This window comes from Heloderma suspectum, chromosome 3, assembly GCF_057233095.1.
Source record: "Heloderma suspectum isolate Gila_16-S chromosome 3, 16-S_ref, whole genome shotgun sequence".
Taxonomy (NCBI): domain Eukaryota; kingdom Metazoa; phylum Chordata; class Lepidosauria; order Squamata; family Helodermatidae; genus Heloderma; species Heloderma suspectum.
This window is the reverse complement of record NC_139460.1, coordinates 41,483,073-41,509,187: the sequence shown is the minus strand read 5'-3', so window position 1 is coordinate 41,509,187 and position 26,115 is coordinate 41,483,073. Positions and strand designations below refer to the sequence as shown.

At 42.8% G+C, this 26,115-nt stretch overlaps 1 protein-coding gene across 2 annotated transcripts in view; it reads left to right on the top strand.

The window, feature by feature from the left end:
- Window positions 1-26,115, top strand: part of DCLK1 (doublecortin like kinase 1) — a 288,776-nt gene that overhangs the window by 132,174 nt on the left and 130,487 nt on the right. For both annotated transcript variants that reach the window (XM_084843017.1, XM_084843018.1), the window contains exon 4: window positions 9,890-9,989. In XM_084843017.1, the coding sequence (XP_084699143.1) occupies window positions 9,890-9,989 (100 nt within the window). The remainder of the gene's footprint in view (window positions 1-9,889; window positions 9,990-26,115) is intronic.

The window sequence follows — 26,115 nt, the reverse complement described above, 5'->3', positions numbered from 1 at the left end:
GTTTAGGTGTGTGAATCTCAGTCACACACCCATACGTTGATGAATTGCCAGGTTGCTTAGGTATTGAATTGCAATGAAATGAGCATACTTTATAGCATTTAGCCTGGTTTCAGTTTCCCCATAATGCAGAGGAACTTTGTGATGGACATGGCCAAATGGCTCACAATTGGGAGGAAGCGTTTAGCAGTTCAGTTGTAAGATTTTATGATGGCCATTTGCCTTTTTTTTAATGACTCTTTCTTAAAAGGAATCTAAGCAATGTCTGTGGGATTAAAAAGGAAATATCTGTTGGCACAATCCACAAAGTGCTGCTGTGGCAATAGGCTTTATTTCATTGTGGTTTGTTCAGGAGTTTGTGCAATCCTCACTGAATTGAATGGGGGCTGTGGAGCAGCAGTGACTCCTAGAATTGGTCAAATATTTATTGAGGGAGGCGGGGAGAGAGCACAAAGGGCTCTACTTTAAGAATATACTAAGGCCTGATGAAAAACCCTTACTTAGTTTTGTGGCTGCCTCCCAAAAAACATATTTGTGTAGGGGGGTCATCACAGGGGTCATCACAGCTGAGACAAAATTTGGATTCAAATTAAGAAACACAGGGGAGAGATGGGGGTTGGGAGGAGAGAGAAACGAACAGCAATAACGGGACATCATAAAAGTCTTGATGACACTGTTAAGTTCATTGGAGGGGGTGGGGTGGAGAACATAGAAGCTGCCCTACACTGCATAAGACCATTAGCTCATCTAGCTCAGTATTGCCAACGCTGCCCTGCCTGGAGATGCCAGGGATTGGACCTGGGACCTGCTGCATGTAAAACATGTGCTCTGCCGCTGAGTTACAGCTCCTTCCTAGAGAATGAGAAAGAATGAAAATGAATTATTCTACTCTGACTCCACTCTTGATTCTGTAAACCACCTGATTCTCCAGTGTTTAATTATGGTATGCATTTCCTGATGTAAAACATAGCAAGATTGTAAGTCCTCCACACTATTTTCCTTCTTTACATACTGTGTGTAACATTGTGTAACTTCCTATAAAAAAAGGGAAAGATCTGTATACGTTTTAATAAAAGTTGTAGGTACTGATTTTAAGACAATGTGTTTTTAGTCCAACTGTGGGGTCCTTTGCTGTCCTTGAAGCACAGACAAGTGGGAAAATATAACATGAAAACCAAGCAAACTCAGAATTGGCAGCAAACATTTCTGCAATTGTGATGCAACTTTTTCCAGGTACCACAAACGTGGGAATTGCTACCAGCCATATTTGTGATTTTGAAGTTAACGCATTACATTTGTCCACTTGAATGCATACATAAGAACATTAGAAGAGCCATGCTAGAAACCCATAAGTAGGACATGAGTGCAACAGCACCCTCCTGTCCACATTCCCCAGCAATTGCCTCTTATACTGGAGGTAGGATATAGCCATCAGAACTAGTAACCTTTGATAGCTTTATCCTGCATGAATTTGGCCAGTCCCCTTTTAAAGACACCCAAATTGGTGGCCTTCACTACATTTTGTATTTATTATTTATTTATTATTAAATGTATTACTCGCCCATCTGGCTGGTCACCCAGCCACTCTGGGCGATGTACAGCATACAATAAAACAGTTTAAAACAATACAATTCTACAGTAAAAACATTTTCTAAAATACCCTAACCCACCCCAAATGCCTGCCTGAACAACCACGTTTGTAATGCACGACGGAAGCTCATTAAAGAGGGGGCATGGCGGAGTTCCCTAGGGAGGGAGTTCCACAGAGTGGGGACCACCACAGAAAATGCCCTCTCCCTCATTCCCACCAGTCTAGCTGTCCTGGCTGAATTGTGTTGGCGAATTCCATAGGTTGATTATGCACAATGTGAAGAAGTACTTCCTTTTATCTGTCCTGCATCTCCCACCAATCAGCTTCATGGGATGAACCTGGGTTCTAGTATTATGAGAGAGGGGGGAGTTTGGAGTTGGACTACCTGAAGGCAATCAAGATTACTTGTGTGGAAGGCCCCATGTAAATTGAACATGAGAGGAAAAACCCATATGGGTCTCTTTGATTATGTGAATCCTAATGCTCAGATGTTAACTTCATTTGTATGCAAGATTACTTGAAATTAATACACTTTCCAGAGTGCAGGTATTGTCTAGATAAATGATTGTGATACAGCTTGAAGGAACATTTCATGTTACTCCCTCATGTATGAGTATATCAAAGTAATATTATTGAATTGGGGGAGGGGTGGATCTGAAATTTTCTGAGGGGTTTGAGGGATTCTGGGGATTCTGAGGGATTTTTTTTCTTCAGGACATTTCCCCCTCTCATAGAACAGCTAAATACTATTTGTGTTGAAATAATTAAACTTTTTAATGATTGGGCATTGAGAAAGGCACCTTTAAGTAGATGGAAACAGAATACAATAGGAACGATCATGTTCTTCCAGATAGCTTTTCTGTCCCTTACCAAAATGATTAGCATCACACTAGCACATTTTATTACCTCTTCCACAAATGGTAATAAAAAATAGTGATCATAGACCATGTTAGCTAATGCCTGAAATGAATACACAACACAGACACGAGTAACATAAATGAAATGTGATCTTCCGTTAGCTTTCAGGTATTTAAAAGATGTAATTGTTCATGCAGCTAGTACACAACATAGAACACAAGGAAAGATTTAAAGTGTTCTTTTGGACCTCTGAAGCTGCTTTTCTCCTCATGGTATATTGCACCATTTGTTTATCCTAGTAATGTAATCTCTTTGTGCAGCTTCGTATGGTGCCCAAGGCTTATGATGGCCAGGAGTCTGGTTTGTGCTGAAATAAATTGTGCATGCTGTGCAACTCTGTGCTATTTTGGGGTTATTAGGCCCAAAGGTAACACATGAATCTGATTGAGACACAATTGCTGTATGGTTTCTGTCAGCTTGAACTGAGCAGAACCTCCTGTTCACTTACAGAGGGCACTCTTGTAAAGACAATCTCCATCAGTTCTTTCCCTTTTTAAAAAATGAAAAACCTTTACTGCACTGAAAAAACCTCTCACAGCTTGATGATGCAAATGTCACCATGGCAATTCCCTTCCAACAGAAAAGAATGAATTTTCTGCAGTTCAGTTTTTTGGGTTGGTTTTTTTTCTTTTTTTGTGAAATGTGTAAACAGTGGATAACTTCTAATACCTTTGACTACATCCCTGTCTGGTAATTTGGACCGGAAACGAAAAGAGGAAGTACATATTTGTCTATGGCACATTGATTTTATTTTTGTAGGCACTCTGATCTCCAGGGATGCAGTGTGCGTAATGACAGATTAATGAAGTGGGTGCGAATGAACGACTTTGAGCCAAAGACAATAAGGCGGGGATGTGTGATTTGTTGAATTTGAGAGAATGATTCCATCTACTGCCTCTGTAATTTTTCAAGTGTTAATAAGTTAATATCTCTTTATGGACATATGGCTCATCGTTATTTTGCTGTTCATGTTACATGAAATATTATTTCTTAAAGTGTGTTTTAAGTGTTTCAGAAACAAAACAGATTCACCCCCTTTGAAGATTTTGTCAATATGCTTGGCTCTCTTGAGTCAAAATGAATCAAACACTGCAGAAAAACAATCCTGGATATGAAACAAAATCTAATTGTTTCCTCGGCCTTTCCGCAGGATGATTTCCACAATTAAATGATAGCTCATGGCTGAATTAAACAAATTTCTAGCAAATATATAGCGGGGATAATCCAGTGGGGGCTATGTTTTCTGACCCAGGACTTTTAAGGGGCTGGCAAAGGTTTTTGGATATGATAAGCAGGGGATCCAGATCAGGAGAAATTGTAGCACTTTGGGCCTCTACATTCAGTTCTCGAAGTCATCAAGAAAAGGATGGAAGGAAGGAGGAGGATGACATTTCAGATTAGGTCAGACTTAATGTAGCATGTGGCCTATTCTCTGTCTTTATAACTGTGAAAACTATTTCCTAATGAACTAGAATTAGTCCACTCATATTCTGAATAATGACATTCATTTATCAGTCATGACGATGAAAAGAAGTTACATAAATAAAGGCACAATTATTAATGAATGTGGCTTAATACCAGGTTTTTTGTTGGTTTGGTTTTTTATTATTCTTTATTTAATTTTGACAATATACATAAAATACCATAAACAGTAATCAACAAAATCCATCATATAAAATAAAACTAATAAACAGAAAAAGGGGGGGGATATCCCCCCCCCAACAATAATTCAAACAGCATAAGGAATCATAGTACAAAACGTACTCACAAAAATAAGTAGGAGTCTTAGGGGGATATTACAAATATAAATATAAACATTATATTTGAAGGAGGTTTTCACCTTAAGTAAGCGATGTATTACTAAAGGCTTTTAGGACTGAATGCGTATTACTATCTTTATTTATATATGCAATAAAAGTCCACCACTCAGCAGCACAAGTATCTATTTTCTTTTGTCCTTTTGCTATGCATAATTTTTGAGTCAATTTTTCTATTAATGCTACTTCCCATACCTTGTTATACCACTTAGCTAGTGAAATTCCTTGTAAATCTTTCCAATGTCTGGCAATAAGCGCTTGTGCTACTATTAAAAGATATCCCACCAGTTTAGACAGTATAGAGACCAATCGCATAAGAAATTGGTGGGATATCTTTTAATAGCAGCACAAGTGCTTATTGCCAGATACTGGAAAGATTTACAAGGAATTTCGCTAGCTAAGTGGCATAACAAGGTACGTTGGTTTGTTTTAATCCAGATGGGGGCTGTTTCCATCTAGTCTTGCCCAAGCCAGCCCTGCTTTGTGGAGCTAGGAGAGGCAGGCACTTGGACAGACAGCTTCCTCTTCCTCCAAGGCCTAAAACTAACAGTGGCTCAGTTGGACATGGGGCTTCATTTGTTAGAGGAAGAGGAAGCTGTCTGTCCAAATGCCTGTCTGCCTCTTCCAGCTCCATAGACAGCTCTGGCCTGGGTAAATTGCCTTTTTTGCCATTCTGACATAACCCCTCTCTGTGTCATATCCTGGGCTAGGTTTACAATGAAAAGAAAGAGGGTGGTTTTAGGTTGACCTGAAAAGAAGTGGAATGCCATCTCCCCTCACTTTGAGCACTGTCTATGTAGGGATGTATGAGAATTTCGTTTTTGCTCACAAAACATGCCAGCGTGCCCCGTTTGACACTCCGAATACGAGCATGAGCACGAGCACGTGCCTGCCAAAAATATTCACAAATTGTTGAATACATGCTAGCTTTCATCTTGTTCCTGATTCCCAGTTCAATTTGTGCAAATTTTCTAAGTTGCGCACAGTTCCTCAGACTGAATCAGCTCCACTTTAGTTTATGCAGCAAACTTGCACAAATGTGGAGGGATTTGTGCAGCTTTGGGTAGATTTGAGTGAATTTCTTTGATCTACACAAGTTTCCTGTTCATGCAAAGCGAGCAGCAGTCGCAAATGGGAATCAGGGATGAGATGAGTGGTGAGACGTTGTTTGGAGAATCCTAATTCCCTCAAACATCAGTTGTTCGACTATCCCTAACTTTGTTACACATGATTTCAGTTGAGAGACAAGGCTGTGCATATTCTATCATGTCACTGGGTAGAATTAAATGCTCAGTGCATCGGGTGGCCTCATTCCTTAGCCACTCTCCGCTCCTACATTAAGTTTTAGCATGGGGCCTGATTTTATCCTTGGTGCTGCTTTATTTAGTCCCCCTAACCTGGCAGTGTGTCCTTCCTCTGTTTGAAGGCATCAATCCAGGGCTGATTTAAGGCTAAAGAACCATAAGAAGGGAGCGCAGGGCCCCTAAAGTTGCTCATCATGAGAGGACTGAGCAGGCTCCCAGTAAAAGGCTTCCCTGCTATGGTGAGATATATTGTATTTCTATTTACATTATAGCAGGGGTGGGCAATACGTGGTCTGTGGGCTGCATGTGGTCCCTGCCATCCCCTAATGTGCCCCCACCACACTGCCAAATTCAGTGGCAGTGAAAAAAATTATGTTTTTCAAACGGGGGGGGGGGCAGATTTAGCACTACAGATCACTAAAAGGGTCAACTTTTGTTTGTTTGCAAACAAAAGTTGACCCTTTTAGGGCTCTGTAGCAGCTACAGAGTACAAAAAGTGTTGAATTTAGCTTGCAAACAAGCTAAATTTAACCCTTTTACTGTTTTCCACTCCATAGCACTAAAGAGCAAGCCACAAATTGCCAAACTGCCAATTTAAAAATACTTTTATTACTGTTTTTTGGGTGTGTGGCCTGTGGGGGGAGGGCAGTCCAGGGGACAAAAATGGCCCCTGTACCTCCCTCAGTTGTCCACCCCTACATTATAGTAATTGTGTCTACATTTGCATCTATACATATAAATTAGCACATGCAGGTTTTATGCTAATATATGTCTCATTTCCTCTTCTTTGGTGATGCATTTTCTCTTTTGTTCCAATGTGTAAGTGGCCATCCTGTGTCAGGATCAGCTTCTATCACAATCAAGAACTATTCTCCACCTCCCACTGGAGGGAAATGGGCCTATTTCCCTCCAAAGAAAAAGGAGAACGGTTCTTGATTATGGCAGTAACTGATCAGACGTAGGGTGGCCATTTACACATTGGAACAAAAGAGGAAATGCATCACCAAAAAAGAAGACAAAAGGAGATGTCCTGAGATGTGCTTTGTCTTGTTTTGTTTGTGTCTTTGTGGACTAGTGTGAGTCTAAGCAAAGAAAAATTATTAACTGTGCTTTATGAAGTAGTCTAGATTACATTGGAAGACTCAATGAGCATCTTGAAGTAGTATTCTGGAACTGTTCATTCTGACAAACATATGGTGCATACTACAGCATACAGGTTTGTCACAGTTTCGTATTGATGTAGGTAGGGCTGCACCTTAGGGCCATGGTCCAGGACCCCTGGACCGCAGGCCCCCCCCCCCGATGACTACATAGAGAGTGGAAGGTGATGGGAGCAGCGATGAACAGGTCCAGTGTCAGCAGCTGGGACAGCTTGGACATGCTGGGCCCCCCAGGAACTGACACTGCTCACTGTAGCATCCTTTCCTCCCGCCTGTTTTCAAAAGAACATTTTCTTCTCATTTCATAGCATTTTATGGGGAAAGATGCATCTCTAAAACTTTATTTTTTACCTAGCTTGTGATTGTATGCATGCTGGATAGGGGCATGAGAGGTGCACATAGGCCACCAGTTCCCTGACATGGCTTAGTGGGATGCCTCTGTGTGTGTACCAGGGCACAGAGGAAAGACACTGCATTGAGTTTTCTCTATGGGAATCCCATCATGCATATCTGTGCTTTATTGTATCAAGCCCTACATGTTATCTTCAAAATTGATCCGAATCAGCTTGGACATTCCCACTGGTAACTGCAATAGCCCCATTACAAAACACTGGTCCAAAGGTCATTTCTTTCCTTATTCATTTTTGCTTTTGTCCCCTAAATATTATTGTGGAACTAAGAAGGAAAAAAAAATTTGATTGCACTTTGCTAGCATAAGTGCCAAACCTTGTATATCCAAAACAATACCACCCATGCACAAGAAAGAGGTATCAACAGGCTTGGAGTTTTCAGAAGTACAGAAAAACAGAAAATTAAAGGAAAGGAAAGACACACCCCCCCCCCCCGCAAACCAAACTCCATGAGGAATGAGCATGCTTAGTCATAGAATGCTGATTGGCTGGTGGGGGAATGGAAAACCAACAAGGAGGAAGAATGGAATACAGTATCTTGGAAGAGGGAATGGCTGGCTAGAACACAGAACAGGAGACCTCCATGCTGCAACATTTTGCAGCAGTTCCCACCTGTAAAATACGTATTTGTCAAACCTGTCCACAGATTAAAGAATTTTCAGTTGATTAATTATTTGTTTGTTAGGGTGCAACCCTGTGGGACAGGCAATCTCAGAGCCCTCTGTCCATCCTAAGCCCTGCTGGTAAGAGCCTGGCAGGGCAGGAGGAACGGCAGAGGCTTTTTTTAGCCTCTCTGTCCTCTGAAGATGCCTTTTATTTTAGCCAGGCCTCTGAGTCCATCTAACCCACTCACTTTGCTGGGGGTGGGAAAGGCCTTTGGATTCAGCAAATTCATGCCCCCCCCCTCCTGCCCACTGGCCTTCCCCCCATTTCCTCCACTCCTGAGGTTGCAATGCCAACCCTGGGAGCGGGAGGTGCAGAGCTCTCTGCAATGGATGGGGGGTCTGGGTGAGAGCCACAGTCAGATCTCCTCCAAGGAAGAGCTTTGACACCAGTCCTGGAGGAGGAGAACTGCATCATCCTATGGCTCCCTAGATGCTGTCTAGGGGCCAAAGGATTGCTCTCTTAAGGGACTATTTAAATAAATGTGCATGTTACAGACAATATCAGTATGTTTTTAAGGATGCAGATGAAGGTAGGAAACACTACAGTTTAATAAACAAAAGCTACCACTGATTCGTAAAAGGAAAAGTGATCTTTTATCTTATTTCCATTGCACTTTGGAGGAACACACTGGGAGTAGGGGTGAGGAATGGCTTGAAAAATCTGTTAGAATGTTAATCAGTCTCACAATTGCAATTAAATTATTAAATCTAATAATGAATCTATTTAATTGATAAATTATTATTTGCAGCCCTATATATGGGCCTTATATGGTGCTATTGTCTTCCATTTGCTCAGAAAAAAAGACAATAGAGAAAATTGTCTAGAGAATCAAATAAAATGACTGTGGGATACAGTTGTTCTGTATGCCTAGATGACACATCTAATCTAATCTGTATTTCACACTTTAGGTGTTTTCTTTATTTTTAGTAAAGTTGACAGATTTCTAATCTGTTAAGGCAAACTGTCAAAATACAATCAAAAGCCCAAAGAATATATTGTCTTCTATTTGTACCAGTTGTGCAGCAATCCATTAAAGAAATATTAACTTGTTTAACTCTCTCTCTCTCTCTCTCTCTCTCTCTCTCTCTCTCTCTTATACAAATAAACCAAACTATTACAAAATAACTGTCATTGTATATAAATATATAATATAAATATATAAAACTGTACTCACAAAGCCTTTTGTTCATTCAGGAATTGTTTCTATTCCTTTGGAGACTATATTTTTATTTCTTGACCAGGCCTGGCCATTTTTTCATGTATTGTTTATCATAACAATATGCTAACTTATAATTTGGTAATACTACAAGTAATTGCTTGGATAGAAAGAAAGGTGTTTTCTGAAATTACCTCATCTGTCTCTGATAAAATCTAAGAATGACTTCACTTTGCATATAAGTTGGTATGTTGGACTTAAGGATAGGTGTCTGGCTGTGGCCTGATATTTTTACCTCCCTTTTAAAGATTTTATGGAGTTTTTTCCATCTCTTTTGGAAGCAGTTCTTGGACCGTATTGGATGCTGCTTCTGAAGTCCACACTCCAATTTTGGGAGAACTTTGTCCAGTGGCAGTAGCGTCTATTTTCAAAAGCAACATGTTCAGAAGCCCCACTGCTTAGCTCATAGTTTTGTTTGGTTTTTTTGGACTGGATCCTGTTCGCTTCCCATACATTTCCTTAGGCTTTGTTGAATTTATCGCTATATATTTTGCCAACAGGAACTGCATTCTAAGCATTTCTAAAACCCACCAGGTACTAAAGAGATATTGTATGCAAATACCAAAACACAAAGTTCCTACCTCAGATCTTCTGTTGCAGAATTGTAATGCAGCATGATAAAGTATACCATTATTGAATCAAGTTTGCATCTTATAGTGTTCGCTGTAAAAATGTTTCATGTTTTAAAAAGTTGTTTAAAGCAATGATCTGGAATGTCCCTGCAGTAGGATCTCTTTTGTACTGAAGCCATTTTTCTGTAAGTTTTCATCTATTAAATGTCAGTTTCATTACGCTTTTTTTGTATTGCAGGTGATGTGCCTTCAGGACTTTTTTGGCGATGATGATATATTTATTGCATGCGGCCCTGAAAAGTTTCGTTACCAGGATGACTTCTTGCTAGATGAAAGTGGTAAGAACATCACTTTTTTTATATGTGCATTGCCATCTGTATAAACCAGTCCATACTCCAGGAAATAAAGCCAGACTGTTCACTTGAGGGAATGATATTAAAGGCAAAACTGAAGTACTTTGGCCACATAATGAGAAGACAGGATACCCTGGAGAAGATGTTGATGGTAGGGAAAGTGGAAGGCAAAAGGAAAAGGGGCCGACTAAGGGCAAGGTGGATGGATGATATTCTGGAGATGACGGCTCGACCTTGGGGGAGCTGGGGTGGTGATGGCTGACAGGAAGCTCTGGCGTGGGCTGGTCCATGAAGTCACGAAGAGTCAGAAGCGACTGACCGAATAAACAACAACAATCTGTATAAAACAGCAGTTCTAAGATACATTTTGGATTTCCTAATTATGCATATATGAACGATGATCATCTGGGCCAAGAGAGTTAAATCAAGCTGTTAACCTAGAGTTGGGTACAAAAGTAGTCATTTCATGTTTCCTTCAAAATCCTTGCAAATACTGCTAGCTATTAATTAGATGAATATTTAGGAACATGAGCTAGGAGAGGGTTGAAAAATTTATGGGCTCTTAACTTACTCCATTGGTGCAAAAACTGCTGAAGTGTCCTATCCCAACTTGAACCAGTGGAGTAATTGTGAAGCCCTGGAGCCTGTGGGAGGAGTCCACACTATGGTTGTGCTCCACACCCAGCCTTCTATAACGATAATACTTGAGTAAGGAGGAGCCATGGTGTGGTCCAGTTTATCTCATGTTACCTCAGTGTGCAGGTAGGAGCTACACGGCAACAGACAAGAACACCATGGCTCTTTTGTATCAACTGAGCTAGAGAACTCTATAGAACTCAATAGAGAACTCTATTGATGGCTGTTAGGATGTTGGCTATATGTAGCTTTCATGTTCACAGAGTCAGTATAATGCCACTTAAGAACACAAGAAGATCCTTGTGAATCAGACCAAAGACTAGGCCGGCATCCTGTGGGAAGCCAACAAGTAGGACATGAGTGCAATAGCACCCTCCCAGTCATGTTCCCTAGCAACTGGTATACAGAGGCAGACTGCTTCCAATACTGGAGGTAATACATAGCCATCATGATGAGTAACCACTGATAGCCTTATCCTCCATGAAAACTATGAGCGAGGGCTATTGCCTCCATACCCTGCTTCTGAGCTTCCCAGAGGCAACTGGTCGTCCACCATGGCAAGCAGGATGGTGGTCTGATCCAGCAGTAATGCTCTTACATTCTTAAACCTGCATTTAAAAAAAAGTACTCTAGGCTGCAGGTCCATGCACAGATACATATCCAAAACTCCTGAATAGAATTGTAGCACAAGAACAGAACAAACACTGCTATTAAAGGAAAAAGAGAAGTACATGATTATTTTGAGAGAGATTGGAATCTCTGAAATCATCTTAATTTGCTGGTATGTTGCCTTGAGCTCTGCTTCCTTCTGCCAGTGTTTTTTAGTACACTCTCTGACTGGCAACTGACAATGCGCCAGGAAAATCTGATTCCTTTTGCAACATCTAATGTATTAAGGTTAGAAGTGTCATGTTTAACTGTCAGCTTTCTGTAACCTTGATTACTATGCCCCAATGGTGAGGCGTAGAGAGGGGAAATCGCTCATAATTCCCATCTGTTGTGATTTATAGAACGTTGGCTAATGTGTTAAGCAGCTTTTTGGCTATGCTCTGGGAAGCAGACACTGCCAGCTGACTTGTTCTTCTCCCCACATCAGGAGGAGGCACTTTTACAGTAGAGACATTTCTGTGGGCATCTGGGAAATCTTTCAGATTATGCCTGATCTCAAGAAGTGGGTAGAGTCTTAAGAGTTTTGTCATAGTCTCAGATCTGAGAAACCTACATTCTGTATGAAATGTAATAAACTAGGACATGATGAATTAATTTCTTTATCATGCCACAAGGAGGCTGCCCAATGAGTCTTTGCATGAGTCATTGCTCTAGGCCTGTTTTCATTTTTTTTCATTCTCAAGGCACACCAAGGACAGTGGCTCACACAGAATTATGGGGTGGGGATGGAATCTACCAAGGGTGACTAATGCTTGCTTTTAAAGATTCTGCAAGAAAGATGTAAGACTGATGAACATTCCCTCACAGTACCACTGAAGATTTGCTAAAGTATCTCTTAAGAACATTAAGAAGAGCTCTGCTGGATTAGACCAAAGTCCTATATAGTAAAGCATCCTGTTATCTATCATGGCCAACCAGATTCTATGCCTGTAGGCTTCCTATAATGTGAGGTCAATAACCTTTTCATGCTACTTTCCCCCAGCATCTGGTATTCAGAGGCATACTGTCTATGGTCCTGGAAATACCATACAGTCACCATGACTAGTAGCCATTGATAGCCTTAACCTCCATAAATTTGTCTAATCCCCTTTTGAAGCCATCTAAGTTGGTGGCCATTAACGCATCTTACAAATCCCAAATGAGGCACTACTATTTAATTTGTTCTTTGTTATGTGGACAGATTTTAAGTAATATTTAAACTCTCCTAAGTAGAGAAGTGTTCAGCTGCTTAGAACTCTTACTCATTTTTCAGGTTTTTGTTTTATTTTAGCATGTATTTGAAGATTTCCTTTTTCCATTTTCTAATTGTAGAGTTTTTAGTTTTAATACACAATTGATTTTGTAGTTAAACAGGGAAATACTTGTTTATTAATTTTTATTGTAAATTTGAACAAAACAAAGCAAAACAAAAACATTATTGTAAATTTGAACAAAACAAAGCAAAACAAAAACATTATTGTAAATTTCAACAAAAGAAAGCAAAACAAAATCTTAAGAGAAAAAAATAAAATATCAACATGGAACCAATTACCTAGGGAGGTAGTGGGCTCTCCCACACTGGAGGCATTCAAGACGAGGCTGGACAGCCATCTGTCAGGGATGCTCTGACTTGGATTCCTGCATTGAGCAGGGGGTTGGACTCGATGGCCTTGTAGGCCCCTTCCAACCCTACTATTCTATGATTCTATGAACATGATTAATACATATGAAGTGTGTGTGTATGTGTATCTATCTGTGAAAGTACAGCTTTCTAGAAAATTAAAGAAATTCTACATAGGCCCTGTTCAGACACACATTGGGAAAGGGTGGTTAGTCTAACCATGGTACAGAGTGGCTAGCACTAACCCTGCCATATGTGCAGGCAACCATGACCCACAACATGGTTAGCCTAACCACTCACTAACCAGCATGGTTACTGCAGACTTCTGAACAGGCTGCCATGCATCCCAGCGGCTTCAGCAGAGGAAGCTGCTGTAGGTGGCCATTTGAGGGCCTCAGGAGAGGAAGCCGCTGTGGGTGGCAGCCAGCAGCCATCTTGGGGCTCGGTGCCGTGGGTGACCACTTCATGGGGGCTGGGGGGTGCAGGTTTAGGGGCAGGGGCGCTGTTTGAGGCAGGGATGACACTACTTGGCCAGCTGCCAGCAAGCTGGGGATGTTTTCCCTTATTGCAGCAGACACAGGTGTTTGTGCCTGGGAGTGCTAAGAGCTCAAGGTCACTGTGCCAATAACAGTGGCATGGGATCAAAAGCATCTTTTCTCCTTGTGCCCTTCCCCAGTTTTCATACTGTGGGCGGGGACAGAGAGTGACGAGGTTGGCTCTCCGCTGCCATGTCATGTATTGCTAGGCAGATTTTGACCATGGAGCTCTGGAGCACTGGCAGGAGCAGCTGGGCTGATTTCAGCTGCTGTTTCCACGGAGTTGTATGGTAGAACTCAGTTAACCACAAGGGCTTGTTCAGACATCATGCTAAGCCATGGTTAGGGTTGCAAACCATGTTGCAGCATATGGTTAGTGAGTGTGGCTAGTCCATGGTTAATAAAAGACCATGGTTGGGAAAAACGTTATTCAGACTTCACGCTGAGCACAAAAATGCTAACCATAATGGCTTAGCATGATGTCGGAACAGGCCACTAACTTCAACAAAGGCAGACCAAATATCCATATCAGTGGGGGCTGCTGGCTCTAAATTTGGTGGGGCTGTAAATCCATTCTGGGCTTTAGTCAGAACCAGCAAGAACTCTAAAGGAGCTATCCAAGGCACTGAAGCTATTTTGGAGACAGAGTTCAGCACCTGGGATAGCTCCTTTAGAGTTCTGGCTGGTTCTGACTGAAACCCAGAATGGATGCAACGCCCCACTGAAATCAGAGCCAGCAGCCTCCACTGAAATATGTATGCATCCATTTGCAAATGATGCCTATATACCACCCATTCAAATACACCCTCACTCCATTGTGTTATAGGAGGTGAGTATTTATCCTTCCAATGTTGTAATATTAACCTTTTAGCTGTCAAAAGAGCACAGAAAATCCATTTATGCTGACCTCCAGGTAGATTAAGCAGGTAGAGTAAGAGGATATGTACATCAGTAAATACTAAAGAGTGTTACAGTACAAAATTTATCTGTATAATAAGCTCCTTCCCCAAAGAGGCAACTATTGGGCATTGCCAAAACATATGACTGAGAGAAGCATTAGCAGTATTACACCTGCAGCAATGAGCAAAACAAATTCTGTAGCTCAGCAGTACCTGTACTGATTGGCAGTGGCTCCAGGGTCTCAGATGTGGTGGTCCTTCCCAGCACTATCTGAAGATGCCTGGGACTGAAGCTATGGCCCCTGGCATTCAAAGCATATTTTATTATATTATATTGTATTATATTATATTAGGACTTGAGCACGCTCCGGGAGAGAGCGCAGGACAGGAAGGCCTGGTGTGGTATGGTCCATGGGGTCACGAAGAGTCAGACATGACTGAACGACTCAACAACAACCACTATATCTATCTATCTATCTATCTATCTATCTATCTATCTATCTATCTATCTATCATCTATATCTATATCTATATATATCACCTTTCCACCCAAAAATGGGGCTCAAGGTGGCTAACAATAAAATCTAGATTAAAAACAAAATCTTAATTAGAACATAACATAAAAACAAATACAGTAAAAACATAAAAACACAAGAATAAAATAAACGGCGCCAACCAATTAACCCACTTACCCCTTTCAGAAGCCGATGAGCTTATATGCCAAAGGCCTACCTAAACAAAAATGTATTTGCCTGCTGGCCGAAAGACAACAGGAAGGGGGCCAACTTAGCCTCCCCCAACAGGGAGTTCCAGAGCCTGGGAGTAGCCCCTGGAAAGGCCCTCTCTTCTGTCCCTGCCAAACATGCCTCTGCTGGCAGCAGTGCCAATAGAAGCTTTATGGCTAGAAGCCTTCAGATATCATTTGAGGAAACCAGTGTCCAAGCAACTTGCAAATGGGGACATGTCTTGGTGATTACATTCACTGAACTTCCATTTTGTCCTTGCACTATATTTGTGTAATGTATTTGGGACATAAATGGCCCTGCTTGCAGCCTCATTCTTTAGGTTGAAATGCTGGGTGTATGTGGATCTGTTAAATGAATTAAACATTTCCTTGAATGAGAGGCATGCCTTTTGTGTTAGTGTGTTATGCTGACAAGCAACTGGTACCCTATACCACTTATTAGGTACATATTATATGTGCTAATGCTCTGGATAAGCTTCCTGAAAGTGTCTGCACATTTTCCTATAATGGCAGTATTTTTTCTAAAGAGAACTTTAATTATTCAACATCCATAATTCATTAGCTTTAGGAAAGTGCCAAACTTTCCTGGAGGCATTTGAGGATAATATATTCATTCTTAATATTCATTAAGTCCTTTTTTAAAGGAAAAAAAATCTTATAAAAACAAACCACAGTACACCAGCTGAGAGGAGTGAAGAAAAACCTCACTGGAAAAATGCTTCAAAATTGATTAGTTTTGAAATAGTGTAATAACCTGAAATAAATTGATGAACATTTCATAAGGCCTGGAGATGGGATTGGGTGGGAGAGGGTAGAAGAAAATTGAGAAGACAGCCTGCAGGATTTTGTTTTCTTAATATGAGATAATGTTGCATGCCAATGCAATGTCCTTTAAAATCAAAGTACTGATGCAATCTGTATGATTTTGCAGCTCGGTTGTGCTTTGCCTAATCGCTGAAGAGCAGAGACCTAAATACCAGTTTGTGGAATGCTGTTGTTATAGGGGGTGTTCCTATAAGGTGCTCCGGCATTCCTGCTTTTAGAGGAATAACTGTGCCTAATCTTGCCCCCACTATGTGTTACTGGCAGCAAAAGATGCATAAATAGTCAAAGTAAACATGTTCAAAATATATCCCTTTACATTTGCATTTAAGCTTATTTATTTATCCATTGATATTTATGAAGCGCTTACATTGAACAAAGTTTTAAAGTCATATTCAAAACAATACAGGATAAACCCATAATAAAATACTGTATATTATTACGGGATGCTGAAGACAAGGTCACTGTTTTTGGAAAGCTTGCTGGAACAAGCATGTTTTCTGTTGGTACTGGAAACTCAGAAGGTTCAGGGTTGTGCGTATCTAACTTACACTGTTAATGGAGTTCCAGAGTGAATGCTATGATACTAAAGGCCCTATTCTGACCCATCATGGACTAGAGCTCCAAAATCTTAGGCACCACCATGAGGTAACTCCTCATGAGCACACCCTTCTATGCACACACACCCACCCCCCAGACCTAACTGTAAAGATCCTATGTGTCAGGGGTGTTTCTGAGCGCAGGGAGTGGGATAGCAGTTCAGATTCTGAAGGAGAACCACCAGACATGGGGGAGGTGTTTTCCCAGGCTAGTCCAGACATGACTGGGCTGGCTTCTCAGGTTACAAACATCCAGCTGGCTGAGGATGTGGGTCCCTCTTCACACACCCGCCCCGTGATGGGCAGTGAACAGGAGGAGGTGGGGTTTGTGGTGTCTGGCTTCATAGACGCGAGACGCAGGTGCAGCGCAAAGAGAGAGAAGGCAGGGGCGGAACTTAGACGGTCTACCCGATTGGCGTTGCGTGAAAAGCTGCGCTTAGAGGCCTCACGATAGAGAGGGACCTCCCCCGCTTAAGTTAGGCTAGTGAGACCACCTCCCTCTTCAAATGGCGGGCAAGCTGTCAGGTTTCCTTTAGCCCCCACTTTACTTCAACGCTGAAAACAAACACAGACAAGAGGCTTCGGTCTACACTTTTTAATCCATTACTTCACAGGGTCATACAGATGCAAATTCTCAGTGACTCTCAGTCTACAAAGGAATGCTTCAGGGGATTCAAAAGGTAGTTACAAGAGTTGCCCGCCGTTTGAAGAGGGAGGCAGTATAACTAGCCTAACTCATGGTGGGGGAGGTCCCTCTCTCTCGTGAGGCCTCTAAGCGCAGCTTTTCACACAAGGCCAATCAGGTAGACTGTCTAAGTTCCGCCCCTGCCTTCTCTCTTTGCTCTGCGCCCGTGTCTCGCATCTATTAGGTCAGACTCCCCAAACCCCGCCTCTTCCTGTTCGCTGCCTGTCACGGGGGGGGGGCGTGAAGAGGGACCCACTCCTCAGCCAGCTGGATGTTTGTAACCTGAGAAGCCGGCCTAGTCATGCCTGCACTAGCCTGGGAAAACACCTCCCCCATGTTTGGCAGTTCTCCTTCAGCATCTGAACTGCTATCCCACTCCCTGCTCTCAGAAACACCCCTGACACTATGGTATACAGGGCTTGGGGCCTGATGGAATGCCTCCTCCCATATGTATGTGCCTGTACCTTAAGAACATCCACAGAATCTCAACTGCACCCTCATTCTGTGGCACAGAGGATAGCAATGAGAGGGCTTTTTTGATAGTGGCCTGGAATGCTCTCCTAGTGCCCTCCCAAGCTTATCATTGGACTTTTCATTAAACAGTAGGAGAGGAGGCAGCAGAGGTGGCAAGATCAGTTCTCTCTCCCATCTCCACCCCCAGCTCTGTTTATTTATTTATTTTATTTATTGCATTTATACCCCGCCTTTTTTCCTCTTGCAAGGAACCCAAGGCAGCTTACATTATCCTCCTCCGCCCCATTTTATCCTCACAACAACAACCCTGTGAGGTGGGTTGGGCTGAGAGTCTGTGACTGGCCCAAAGTCACCCAGTGAGCTTCCATGGCTGAGTGGGGACTAGAACCCGGATCTCCCAGCTCCTAGTCCAACACTCTTGCCACTACACCACACTGGCTCTGTTCCTTGGTTGCCTGGCTGGTGCCCCCCTATTAAGTGTTGTTGGCAGACACTACCTTCAGCAGGAATGGGTATTCTGCCCTGCCCTCCCCTGTACCAGGCAGCCAATGTGAAAGTGCTGGAGGAGCTTAACTCAGCTTGTAGGGACTCAATGTCAGCAGGCAGTAGTGGGGAGAAGCATTGACCACAGGCTGTCAAGCCATTCTTGGAAACCCATCGCACTGCAGTCGCCTCTGCTACCACAGGCTGCAGTGAAAATACCTCTGCTTTTCACAGGCTGCAGTGAAAATACAAGAGATGTAGAAGGGACTCTGATAAGTCCCTTCTACATCCCTCCACAAAACATTATGATTGGAAGTTAAAAAAAGGAGAGCTCTTGTTGGAAGACAGAGCTGTCAGTCACAAAACTATAGCCTTCCCTCTTCCTTCCCCTCCCCACACCCTATTTTCCTTATATGGACAGCTTGTTTGTGTGTTGGGGTGGCAGATATATCAGTTTTGGCAGACGCACTGTTGGTGTCTCTTTGCCCCTCCAAATGGCTTGTAAAGCTTTGGAAGGAGCCAAATTCTGTTCAGACGGATTCGGAGGACATGCACTTCGTAGGCACGTCCCAATTCTTTCTGAAGCAGCCTCATTCAATTCAAGATTCATCCAAAGTGAATGTAGCCCCTAGTTAGTACCCTGTTCTGCTAAGGCAACCTTCCCTATTTATTATTACATTTATAGCCTGCCATTTTCCCTCTTTTTAAAAAACCCAAGGCGGCATACATAATCCTTCTCTCCATTTTATCCTCACAACAACAACCCTGTTAGGTAGGTTGGGCTGAGAGTCAGTGACTGGCCCAAAGTCACCCAGTGAGCTTCCATGGCCGAGTGGGGACTAGAACCCAGATCTTCTGGCTCCCAGTCCACCACTCTAGCCACTACACCACGCTGGTTCTCAATTTGGTATTCTCCAGATATTTTGGACTACAGCATTCCTGACTGTTGGCCATGCTGGCTGGGGCTGATTGGATTTGGCCCAAAACATCTGGAGGACACCAAGTTGTGGAAGGCTGAGCTAAGAGCACTTTTTAAAGTATCCATAATAGGCTGCCATCAAAGAATAAGAGTCTCTAGCAACCAGCTAAAGAGCTTCTTGGATAGTACTGCTTGCAGTAGGATAAAGTGTCCTTTTTGCAGGTATTATGCCTTGACATAAGGATGACTAATTACTGGAATAATTTTTGTTGCCATGGTGCTAAGGTGATGTATGTGATAGGTCATAGAGTGGTGATTAGAACTTGATAGTTTTTGTAAATTTAAGAGTGAGGTCTAACACTTTTTCTATGAAAAGAGAAACTTATAATGTTATCTGTGGACTTTCCACTAACATGAGGGAGGTGACAGTTGGGCTTAGAAAAATACATGAAACATAGAACCATAGAATCATAGAATCATAGCATAGTAGGGCTGGAAGGGGCCTACAAGGCCATCGAGTCCAACCCCTGCTCAAGGCAGGAATCCAAGTCAGAGCTTCCCTGACAAATGGCTGTCCAGCCTCGTCTTGAAGGCCTCCAGTGTGGGAGAGCCCACCACCTCCCCAGGTAATTGGTTCCATTGTCGTATTGCTCTTACAGTCAGGAAGTTTTTCCTGCTGTTCAGCCGGAATCTGGCTTCCTGTCACTTGAGCCCATTATTCCGTGTCTTGCACTCTGGGATGATCAAGAAGAGATCCTGGCCTTCTTCTCTGTGACAACCTTTCAAGTACTTGAAAAGTGCTATCATATCTCCCCTCAGTCTTCTCTTCTCAAGGCTAAACATGCCCAGTTCTTTCAGTCTCTCTTCATAGGGCTTTGTTTCCAGTCCCCTGATCATCTTTGTTGCCCTCCTCTGAACCCTCTCCAGTTTGTCTGCATCCTTCTTAAAGTGTGGTGCCCAGAAATGGACACAGTACTCCAGATGAGGCCTAACCAGTGCTGAGTAGAGGGGAACTAGTACTTCCCGGGATTTGGAAGCGATGCTTCTATGAATGCAGCCCAAAAGAGCATTGGCCTTTTTTGCAGCCACATCACATTGTTGGCTCATATTCAGCTTGTGATCGACAACAATTCCAAGATCCTTCTCGCTTGTAGTGTGGTTGAGCCACGTATCTCCCATCTTGTAACTGTGCATTTGGTTTCTTTTTCCTAGGTGCAGAACTTGGCATTTATCCCTATTAAATTTCATTCTGTTGTTTTCTGCCCAGCGCTCCAGTCTATCCAGATCACTTTGAATTTTGTTTCTGTCTTCCAAAGTATTAGCTATCCCTCCCAATTTTGTGTCATCTGCAAATTTGATCAACATTCCCTGCACCTCCTCCTCCAAGTCATTAATAAAAACGTTGAAGAGCACTGGGCCCAGGACTGAGCCCTGCGGTACCCCACTCATTACCTCTTCCCAGTTTGAGAAGGTCCCATTGAGAAGCAGTCTTTGAGTCCGATTCTGTAGCCAACTGTGGATCCACCGGATCCTTGTTTCATCTAGCCTACTTTGAGCTAGTTTGCTCATCAGGATATCATGGGGCACTTTGTCAAAAGCTTTGCTGAAGTCGAGGTATATGATGTCTACAGCATTCCCATGGTCTACAAGGGAGGTTACTTGATCAAAAAATGAGATCAGATTTGTCTGGCAGGACTTGTTTTTGACAAATCCATGTTGGCTTCGAGTAATCACGGCATTGTTGTCAAGGTGCTTCCAGATGGATTGCTTTATGATCTGCTCCAGAATTTTCCCAGGGATTGATGTCAGACTGACTGGTCTGTAGTTCCCAGGTTCCTCCTTTTTACCCTTTTTGAAGATAGGGACAACGTTAGCCCTCCTCCAGTCATCTGGCACTTCCCCCGTCCTCCGTGATTTCTCAAAGAGAATAGACAGCGGTTCTGAGAGTTCTTCTGCCAGTTCCTTTATGACTCTAGGATGCAGTTCATCTGGCCCTGGAGATTTGAACTCATTCAAAGTAATGAGGTGTTCCTTGACCATATGCCTGTCGATCTCAAGCTGCAATCCTGCCCCTTCAGCCTGTACTTCGCCTTTGCCAGGGGGGTCATAGACCCTCTTTTGGGAGAAGATTGAGCCAAAGTAGGAATTGAGCACCTCTGCCGTTTCTTTGTCATCTGTTATCGTTTTGCCATCCTTATTTAATAGCTGAACCACCATTTCTTTCCTCTGCCTTTTACTATGCACGTAGCTGAAGAAAGCCTTTTTGCTGTTTTTAACATCCCTCGCTAACCTCAGCTCATTCAAATAAAAATACATTTAAAAATGGGGATGAACAGAAGGCAACTGAGTTAACATTCTTGATTGTCTGGTTCAGGGTAAAATGGAAGTGGTGTGTGTGTGTGTGTGTGTGTGTGAGTGTGTGTGTGTGAGAGAGAGAGAGAGAGAGAGAGTTTAAAAAACATGTTCTTTTTTTCTCCTTTTAAAACTTTTTAAAATACAATAACAACAACAACAAAGCAAAAAAAGGGAAAAATCCATATCATAAAACATGTAATACAATAATCATTAACATCTCCCTTAATACAGGAAAATGAAGAGAAAGAGAAAGTAACACAAGGGGCGCAGTCCTATCTGGTGGACATCCTATGCAGAGTAGGCGGAGCTACGAGGGGGAGGGGGCTGGGAGCTTGGACTCCTGGGTCCGAAGTTGGAGCGCTATCTCTGACCTTGGATCCAAGAATCCGAACTATCCTATGGCCCCCCAGACGCTGTCTAGGGGCCAGAGGATTGGTCTCAAAGAAGCATAGACACTTCCAATTCAAATATATATGTTAATACAAGCAGTCTGTATTTTTAAACAAGCATCCATACGACTTCAACGGTTGTAGGTGATACACTCAAATGTAGCAAGAGCAGTGAGATCTTCAGTCCATTGAGTAATAGGTGGTGAGTGTTTTTCCATTCATGTTTGGGAGTATAAGTCTCTTTGTAACGTAAGGGCTCTCAGTATCTGGTTTTGCTGTCCATCTGTTAATCCTTACATCACAGGGATATAATTTAAAAGCATATGTGCATCTGCTATTATCACAGATTTTTCAAGAACAAAATTTCAAGAACTTCCAACCAGAAAGAAGCCTCTACAGGATATGCTCACATCTCCCTCAATGAGGCATTGTCCTCATTACATCGCCAGCATCTAGCAGAGCTAGCTAGCTTCTTCTTAACAAGCCTCTGTGGTGTCCAATGTATGTGAAACATCAATTTGTGTTGAATCAGTCTTAGGGCATCCCTACACCAGCCAATCCTGCATTTAAAATGGGGCTTTCTGCTTCCATTTTAAATGCAGGATCACAACGACTCCATTTTTCGCGTGCTTCCTTTCCCCCACCCCCTTCCCCCTCCTTCTCCCTGTATCTGAGTCTTCCATTATCTTTCATTGATCTCACTCCTCTTCTTGCCACTTTCCCTCTTTTCACAGAGGGCATTCACGTGGAACACAATGGGGTAATTTGATAGCTCATTATCTGCGATCTATTTAAGAATGGAACAAAGGGCATTTAGTGCAGGAGATGCCCTGGAGGGTCATGGCGTCATGTAAAAAGCCTGCAAATTTCCGTGAGGGAGCCATCTTAGTCACAGGATAAAGCTTCATGTGAAGAAAGTCTTAGTTTTAAGTCTACAAAAATATTATAAACTTTTTCTTGACTATTTTGTCAGGTTAAGAAGTTTGGATTGCAGCTACTGTAGGATCCTTGGGGACTTGAGGAAAAGTGGGAAGGAGACGGGTGCTGATTCACTAGAAGCAGACAGCTCAACTTTGTCTCAGCTGATTATGTCCTCTCCCCCCCACCCCCGCTCCTTGCTTTGAAAAGGGAAGCTGAGGGACAATTCATATACTACGGCTGCTATGTGGGAGGTTACTGGAAGTGTCTGCACAAGGAAAGTGGCCACACACAAAAACAGCTGTAGCATGTGAAAAACACCACATCGATGCTTGAGTTATGTTCAAGAGAGCAGCAAACAGCTTGGTATGCACCTCCACTTTCTTGCTAAATCTGTTCTCTAAACCTCCAGCCTTTGAACTGATTTCTTCATGTCCAAGCTTCAGAGTGCTCTGTAAAAAGTTACTTGAAAAGACTATACTCTTTTTTTTTTTTTTAAGTCAAGGTACCCAAGAAGGTGGTCGTGTTGCTATATCTGATCGGTTTTTACTTCCACAGCCCATTTCATCAGGTACCCGTTTAGTTCAAGTTGACCTGAGGCAACCAACTCCTGTGGGATTAAACTGAGCCTGAAATTTCTAACCACTTTCAGGGGGAACAGCTGTCACCATTTGGTAGTTCTTGTTTTTGTTTTGTTTTGTTAAGGCTGCCTTTCCCCAACTTGGTGACCTCCAGATGTTCTGGACTACAGCTCTCTGCATTCCTGACAATTGATCATGTGGGCTGGGGGATGATGGGAGTCCAAAACATCTGGAGGGCACCAAGTTGAGGAAGGCTGTGTTAAGATCTATTGTGAAGACAGGTTCAGTGGGAAAAGGCAGAGGCTGCTGCTCTGTGCCTGCCCTATTGCATAATCTGGGTTCAAGGAAAATATGTTTTCTAGCTCAGAGTTGCCACTGAAAATCCCTTGCTTCTGCTGGTGATCCATAAGCAGGCTATATTGTGTGAATTTATTCCTCCTTCCTGCCACATTGCATGCAGCATTAGCATACTAGTGTCAGCTGTATCTGAGATCATGTGGCACTATGCGAATGCCTGCACATGATTGGGTCAGTCCATGCAGTACCGGCTCCAGGTTTTGGAGGCCCTTGGGCAAGACACCCTCAATGGGCACCCTTTCTCAGTGAGCCTACCTTCTCAGCGTCCTTGCCACCAGCTGCCGTCCATTCTCATCCTCTTTCTCATCTTTGCTACCACTTACTTGCTTGATAGAAGGAGCAACTCCCGGGGGCTATTGCTAGTGGGCCTGTGCTGGTTTGTGGGCCCTTGACAGGTGCCGAACCATGCCTACTGGCCCTGAGTCCGTGGGAGAAGTAGTAAAAGGCCTTGATAAATTAGGTCCATGGGATCTGTATTATTGTTTTCTATGTGAAGTGTCTGAAGGATTGACTAAAATACATGTCCATCAACTGTGACTTATGCTTGCGCTATGCTCATCAAAATCCAATGCTAATTTATGCATAACTAGATCATGCAAATTTGTTGCTGTTCATGATGTAGCTGCATTTGAAGACATTTTCCTCCCTTGTGTTTGTTGTCTTCTCTCACTTCAGTTCTTAGGAACTTGTCAATCCAGAGGGCTTTTCAGTATCCCAAAAGTTTTTACTAAGGGCTACATAGTTATGCAGTTCACGCTGATGACATTTTGTGAGAACCAGGCAGAACTATGAGATCTGACATCTTCTTTAATACAAAGTGAATCGGAATGGATACCATATAGTTTGCTATTTCTATTGGCTCTTCTTACAGGAAAATTGGCACTTGCTTTGTATTTATGTTACGTGGATTATTAACCTTTGCCAATGATCTCACCCTTCTGTCCGACAGGACTGCTCCTGCCATATCTCTATATGCATAATAGATCTGTGTATAACGGAATGAAAAATATATCTATTATGGGAGAGAAGTGATCGAAAGAGCCTTTCATGCCATATTTGGGTTGAAATTTCATATTGCCAACACATCCACTCCATGTTAGTAGTTCATTGGTTTTTATGCTTTGTTTTGATTTGTTGTACTCATTTTAGTTTTGAAATGGCAGTTGGAATGCCAGGTCCATCTCGCTTTTGACCTTTTTCCAGGATGACTCATCTCTGGCTACTCTGGCATTATCCAATTAATAAGGAAAGTGCTTAATTTTATGAGTCAGAAAATGTATAGGGAAAACATGTTGTACCTGATTCTGAAGACAACCTGGATTGGATCCAAATTTAGTCATGCTTAGAGTAGATCTATTGAAATAAATGGGATTAGTCATGAGTTACCTGTCCCACTGATTTAAATAGGTCTACTGTCAGTAAGATAATCTGGATCCAACACCCCAAGTTTATGAGAATAGAACACCCCTCCCCTGATCAAATTCAGCAATGGAAACCAAGAATCCTGCCTCCCTCCTGAATTAGGGATCGTCAAACAAGCAATGTTCGCGATTGCTGGGATTCTTGGAGCATTGTCTCACTCAGGCCCCAATTTCCGTTCGCATCTGTGATCGCTGCTCACTTTGTGGGAATCGGAGATTGATTGGAGCAGTGATCAAATGAGAGATTTTAGCAGATTTCCCCAAATTTGTGCAAATTTCCTAATTTGTGCAAAATTCCTCCACAGACTAAAGTGGGGCTGATTCATCAAGTGCGGAAATTTGTGCAAATCAAAGTGAGGACTAGGAATGAGACAAATGTGAGCACGTGTCTGACAATTTGAGAATATTTTCAGTGAACACATGCTCGCACTCCTGTTCGAGGCTTCGAACCGGGCATGCTCGCATGTTTGGGGGAGGGAAAGGGAAGCCCAGAGAAAAGCAACTAGTTGGCTGAGATATGGGAGGAGCTAGGGGGGAGAGAAAGAGGGCATGCATAGGGCAATCTAGAGCCTAGTGCTAGGAAAACGAAATGTACAGAGACTTGTCCAGGCTTAGACTGTGCCACGTGTGTGTGACTGACAACTGAGAAAGGTCGGGCAAAGTCTATGGTGGGATATAGGGTCTGGGGCAGAGCCTTGGGCTCAGTGTTAGAGGAAGAGCTGGGGCTCGTGCCGGTGGCAGTGGCTGCTGCTGCTAGAGTCATCTGGGAGTCAAGCCTAGCGTTCTGGTCCCTGGCAGCAGCTGGGCACCAGGTGTGGGGAGGAGAAAGAAAAGGAGAGAGAGAAGGGCGAGGCCTCATCATGCTGCTTCTGGGGTAGACTGGGAATAGACAGGTGGAGGAAGAGAGGAGGCTGAGAAGGGGCCACTGCTCTTTGAGTTGGGGTTGGGTTGGGACATGGAGGGAAATGAGAGAAGCTGCGGTAGACCTTGCTTACGCCCGCACTGAAATGGGGTTGGTTGGGA